Genomic DNA, 6,643 nt, shown 5'->3' on the forward strand with positions numbered 1-6,643 from the left:
TGTGTATGGTGTAAGAAAGTGGTCCAGTTTCATTTTTTTTTGTACGTAGCTGTCTAGTTTCCCCAACACCATTTATTGAAAAAGCTCTTTTTCTTACTGTATATTCATGTCTCCTTTGTCATAGATTAATTGACCACATTAGTATGGGCTTTATTTCTGGACTCTTTATTTTGTCCCATTCATCTAGGTGTCAGTGTTTGTGCCAGTGTTTTGATTACTAGAGCTTTGTAGTATATTTTGAAATCTGGGATTGGGATACCACCAGCTTCATTCTTTTTCAAGATTGCTTTGGCTATTCAAGGTCTTTTGTGATTCCATACAAATCTTAGGATTATTTGTTCTAGTTTTGTGAAAAATGCTGTTGGTGTTTTGATAGGAATTGCACTGAATTTGTAGATTGTTTTGGATAGTATGGATATTTTAACATTATTAATTCTTCTTATCCATGAGCATGATATATCTTTCCATTTGCAGTTTTCCAATTTTTAAAAATATGGCATGGATAATAACAACTCCAGAGGGTTTTTGTATATAATAGATGAGGTGACTATTCCCAAAACATATTCAGTGGAATAGTCTCAATAAGGTGATATTAGGGAAAAGGAAGTTATCCTGTCAAAATTGGATAAAGCTCCATCCTAAAATATTTATTTTGGTGATTCATAATGCTTATGATGTTCTTGAAGTCTTCATGAATATGCTTAATTTGGCATAACCTATTACTTTCTTTTTTAAAATATAGGACTTTTTGGGGGGAGAGGGGCAGAAGGAGAGGGAGAGAGAATCATTTTGTCTTTTAAAGATTTTATTTATTTCAGAGAGAGCACACATGTGTGCAAGCATGAGCAGGGGGAGGGGCAGAGGGAGAAGCAGTTTCCCCACTGACCAGGGAGCTGGACGCAGGGCTCAATCCCAGGACCCTGGGATCATGACCTGACCCAAAGGCAGATGCTTAACCAACTGAGCCACCCAGGTGCCCATAGGACTTTTTTTTTTTAATTAAATAGACCCCTCCCCACCCTTTTCTATTAACTTCACATGGATTATTCCTTGAAAAATATTTTGGAAAATTTGGAGATGATATTTATAAGTGATTTATCTCTGTGTGACTAGCAGCTGATAAATGCTCAAATAGTGCATATTATTGAAATAAATGAAGTGGGCTGAAAGGCTATCCTCTGTATTTGAGGAGGTAAGAATTTATTATATAGTTTGAAGAAAATGTAACTTTTAGATAGTAGTCAAGGGGAGTGAGGGGAAATTATGAAGACCAGAAATTATCTATTGAGTAGGATAGACTTTTATTTGTATCCTTATAGATAGTTCATCTCTTAAATAGACAAATCAGAAAAAAAATTTCAAATTTTATTATCAAAATATTCTTAATTTATAAAATCCCGAATTCAGCAAAAGTTACGAATTAAGTTGGATTTCATTCCATAAGTGGTAGCAGCCTGAAATAGCAGGTGAAAGTTTTCCTGGGATATGGGAAGTCTGATATGTAAAGAGCCTGTTAATCGTTACCTCCAAGTTGGTTACAAATGCAGAAACCACACACCTTTAGAAAGAATCAACAGCATATTTTATTAATTACCACACAGATTCATTTCTTTTCCCAACCTACTAAGAAATACTGATGACCACAGAATGAATAAGCCATAAGCACCCAGAGAGGAATCATAATTAAAATAATCAGAACAATATTACCATCTTATACCTATATTAAAGATATTTCAGAATAAGTTATTTTTTTTTAAGATTTTTATTTATTTAGTTGGCAGAGAGAGAGAGTGCACAGGCAGGGGGAGTGACAGGCAGGGGGAGAAGCAGGCAGACGCTGGGATCATGACCTGAGCCAAAGGCGACACTTAACTGACTGAGCCACCCAGGCGCCCCTAAATAAGTTCTTAATTAAGGTTTTTTCCCTATATCAGTAATTTGTCCAGGCATCTGCTCAGCCACTCAATTCACTTTGCTTCTGTGAAAAAGAACAAAGAAAACGTCTCTTTTGTTATGAAATCCCCAGAAATCCTGCCCCTCTAAGTCCAAGCAACCTCAAATCCTTGGTTCTTTCCTGAAGGATGTCCAGTTACAGTTACACTTCACTTTGTGAAAGGGATGACTTTCTGAAGGCTATAAATGTAGCACCATAAGTGCATCTTATTTCCCTATTGTCTTTTATTACATTTTAGAAAGTTAGACTTGAAAAAATAGATGGCTAAGGGTTAAAATAAGATGTATATTCAAATCAAAAATTGCAATTATGTATTTAAGAAGATAAGATATGATCTTTAGAGGCATTTTGGATAATACTTAAATACACCACACGACAAAAATACTGAAATAAAGTATAGTTCTAAAAACAGTCAATTAGTGATGAATGGATAAAGATGTGGTATATACATATATACATACACACATACAATGGAATATTAGTCAGCCATCCATATAAATACATACAATGGAATATTACTCAGCCATCAATATAATTACATACAATGGAATATTACTCAGCCATCAAAAAGAATGAAATCTTGCTATTTGCAATGGCATGAATGTAGCTAGAGGGTATTATGCCAAGCGAAATAAATCAGTCAGAGAAAGACAAATGTCATATGATTTCACTCATGTGGAATTTAAGAAACAAAACAGATGAACATAGGGGAGGGGATAGAAAAATAAAATAAGAGGAAAGCAGAGAAGGTAAACCATAAGAGACTCTTTTTTTTAAAAAAAAGATTATTTATTTATTTATTTATTTATTTGACACACAGAGAGAGAGAACACAAGCAGGCAGAGTAGCAGGTAAAGGGAGAAGGAAAAGCAGGCTCCCTGCTGAGCAAGGAGCCTGATGCAGGGCTTAATTCCAGGACCCTAGGATCATGACCTGAGCCGAAGGCAGTTACTTAACCAACTGAGCCACCCAGGTGCCCCCATAAGAGACTCTTAACTGTTGGAAACAAACTGAGAGTTGCTGGAGGGGAGGAGGGGGGGATAGGGCAACTAGGTAATGGGCATTAAGGAGGGTACTGGATGTAATGAGCACTGAGTATTATATGCAACTGATGAATCACTAAATTCTATCCCGAAACTAATAATACACTATATTTTAGCTAAATTGAATTTAAATAAAAATTTTAAAAAATTACCTGCTTAATGTTAAAAAAAAAAAAGAAAACTATCTTAAGAAAACTGAACTCTTCTTATATAGCTGAGTTTCTTAGGAAGTATAAATCCATTTTGTATTTCAGAATTAGAGCAATATAGAAGAGTATAGCATAGGTCATAAACTTGTTCAGGGATTAACAGTATAAACAAACTCTCCTTGACTGATAGGTACGGACTAAAAGGAAGGATTTCTGTATGAGAAAGTCCAACCTTGCAGGTGTGATCTTATCACTCTAACTCCAAAGAATGATGCATGATTTTACTCTAAGGATTTTAACAAAACAAACTAATAGCCTTAGATGCATGTTAAGTAGTAGATCAGAGAAAACTCAAAATAAGAATTAGGAATTTTGTGACTATTGTTTATCTCCAGGAGGATTAAGATAGATGCTAAATATAAAGGGCCAAACGTTAGTTAGGATTTAACTCCCTTTGCTGCAAATCTAGTGTCAGTTAAACTGTTTTTATTTTTTTTTTGTTCTTTTTTAATCTAAATTTTGTTAGTTAACATATAGTGCAATATTGGTTTCTGGAGTAGAATTCAATGATTCACTACTTACATACAACACTCAGTGTTCATCACGAGTGCCCTCTTTTTGGAGAACTACCATACTGTTTTCCAGAGTGACTGCACCAGTTTGCATTCCCACCAGCAGTGTAATAAGGTTCCCCTTTCTCTGCATCCTCACCAACATCTGTTGTTTCCTAAGTTGTTAATTTTAGCCATTCTGACTGGTGTGAGGTGGTATCTCATTGTGATTTTGAATTTTATTTCCCTGATGACAAGTGATGCATTTTTTAAATGTGTCTGTTGGCCATTTGGATGTCTTCTTTGCAGAAATGTCTCTTCATATCTTCTGCCCATTTCTTGACTGGACTATTTGTTTTTTGGATGTTGAGTTTGATAAGTTCTTTATAGATATTGGATACTAGCCCTTTATCTGATATATCATTTGTGAATATCTTCTCCCATTCTGTAGGTTGACTTTTAGTTTTGTTGATTATTTCCTTTGCTGTGCATAAGCTTTTTATCCTGATGAAGTCCCAAAAGTTCATTTTTGCTTTTGTTTCCCTTGCCTTTGGAGGCATATCTAGCAAGAAGTTGCTGTGGCCAAGGTCAAAGAGGTTACTGCCTGTGTTCTCCTCTAGGATTTGGATAGATTCCTGTCTCACATTTAGGTACTTCATCCATTTTGAGTTTATTTTTGTGTATTGTGTAAGAAAGTAGTCTGGCTTCATTCTTCTGCATGTGGCTGTCCAATTTTCCCAACAGCAATTGTTGAAGAGACTAAGACAGTTTTATTTATTAAAGAAAACTCCATCATGTAGTGAGATATTTAAGATGCTGGTGGGCTTTACTGTAACAGTTCCCTAACCAAAATTATTGAATTCTCTAGAAAATTATCTTGCTCATATTTTATTAAGATAGGCTGTGGTGGAACTTGGTTCACTCTGACTTCTGATTTATATTTTATGGACAGGCATTTCAGTCCCAAAGACTTTCCTTAGGGCAGTCTTTATCTCCTTGTTCCTGAGGCTATAAATTAGAGGATTGAAGAGTGGTGTTATCACAGAATAAAATAAGGTCACAATTTTCTGCACTTGCACTGGGTGTCCTGATCCAGGACTAACATACATCACCATGACGGAGCCATAAAACAGGGTGACAACCGCTAAATGAGAAGCACAAGTGGAGAAAACCTTGTGTTTGCTTGCTGCTGAAGGCATCCGTAGCACAGCCACAATCACCAGAGCATAGGAGCAAAGAATAAAGAGAAAGGTGCCAATCATGAGAATAGCATTGAAAGTAGAGTAGATGAACTGAGTGGTGATGTCTTCAGAACAGGACAGCAACATCAATGGGACAGGATCACACAGAAAATGGTTGATGGTATTTGGGCCACAGTAGGGCAGCCGTGAAATGAGAACAACTGGGATTAGGGAGAGGATGAACCCACATGACCATCCGAAGATGACAAGGCCATTGTACAGCTGTTTAGTCATGATGCATGGGTAATATAGAGGACGACAGATGGCAAGGTACCTGTCAAAGGCCATGACGCAAAGGAAGAAGCCCTCATCACACCCAAACGAGAAGAAAAAGTAGAACTGTGTGAAACAGCTCACAAAGGAGATAGACTTGCTTGTGGACAGGAAATTGGCCAACATGTTAGGGACAGTCGTGGTGACATAACATATTTCCAGGAGAGAGAAATTTCCCAAGAAGATGTACATGGGGGTGTGAAGCCGCCGGTACCACAACACAGAACAGACAATGGCTGCGTTCCCCATCAGAGTCAGGGCGTAGACTACTGAGAAGAGCCCAGAGTAGAGGAGCTGCATTTCTGGGCTTGAGGGAAAGCCCATGAGGATGAAGTGGCTAACGGAGTTGGTTTCTGTGCTGGACACATTCATTGGTTTTGGAAGACATGGAGATGACTAGGTTATTGCACTTGAATGGAGTATGCTGGTTCTTCTTGAAGACACGAGATTCTTTTTTTTGATAAAGTAATAAACAGTGAGGTTTCTGTTAACGCAACAAAGCTCTGATCATCATAACCTGTGCCCCAAGAGTATGATTTCATTTTGATGAGATGTAAATAATAATATAAATAAAAACATGGTGTGGGACAATCATTAAATAGGGCAGGATACTGGATTACATATTAGGAGTGCAAAATTGAAATTTCTTTCTAAAGTATAATGTAAAATTAATTTGTTGTAATTAGTAATATTGATAAGAATATCAAATCAAGTACTACTTATATTAAGACATCTCAAAATGTCTCACTGAGATACAGTGAAAGGGCACAGGGAATATTCCTTTTTGTTCTTGTTTATGATATTATAAAGTGATAACTAAAACAGCTCTCTAGTTCATTAGATAGTTCATTATATGACCAGACATGTTTGCTCTGTAAAAAATGCTTTCTCTCTATCCAGCCTGTTGGATTCAGCTCCACAGCATTAGGAAGAGGCTTACATTTTGGCACCTAAAATTACTTCTAGTTTGTTGTTATTGAATCACAGCTTAACTTCTGTATGTCTTATTTCCTTAGAAACCTACTCTTGGCTATCACATTTGGCATCTAAGGTGGAAGGACTGCTGTTTATGTATACTCATTGCCCATGGCACTACGTAGGCTGTATCAAGTCTGAATGCAACTTGGCAGTTCAGTCTATTTGTTTCCCATAGAAGCCATATTGTATCAGGTGGCAGTGGAAGGCATGTACCAGAATTTCTCCAAATACAAGAGTTTTTTTTTTTTCCCCCATCCTGGAAGACAAAGATTCTCCCTTGATCTGTTGTTATTGTATGGTAAGATTTTTTTTTAAAAGATTATTTAGGATTTTTATCCTGAATAATAGTATGATTTTCTCAGCTGAGTTTGTTGTATCTGAGAAAGAATTATATGTAATCTTACATAGAAACAGTAAGGTAGGGAACTACTGAATCTTGGCCATTTGCTAGAAG

General features: G+C 36.5%; 1 protein-coding gene across 1 annotated transcript; it reads right to left on the bottom strand.

The window, feature by feature from the left end:
- Window positions 1-4,632: 4,632 nt before the first annotated feature.
- On the bottom strand, window positions 4,633-6,324 carry LOC118003518 (olfactory receptor 11G2-like). Its single transcript, XM_034994577.1, has one exon. It carries the CDS (start codon window positions 5,581-5,583, stop codon window positions 4,633-4,635), a length of 951 nt encoding a protein of 316 aa, XP_034850468.1. The 5' UTR covers window positions 5,584-6,324.
- Between the last annotated feature and the right edge of the window lie 319 nt (window positions 6,325-6,643).

This window comes from Mirounga leonina, unplaced genomic scaffold, assembly GCF_011800145.1.
Source record: "Mirounga leonina isolate KUSES-001 unplaced genomic scaffold, KU_Mleo_1.0 Mir_91, whole genome shotgun sequence".
NCBI classification, from domain to species: Eukaryota; Metazoa; Chordata; class Mammalia; order Carnivora; family Phocidae; genus Mirounga; species Mirounga leonina.

Coding starts and splice junctions, on each gene's coding strand:
- LOC118003518 (XM_034994577.1), bottom strand. CDS start 5,583: ATGAATGTGTCCAGCACAGAAACCAACTCCGTTAGCCACTTCATCCTC.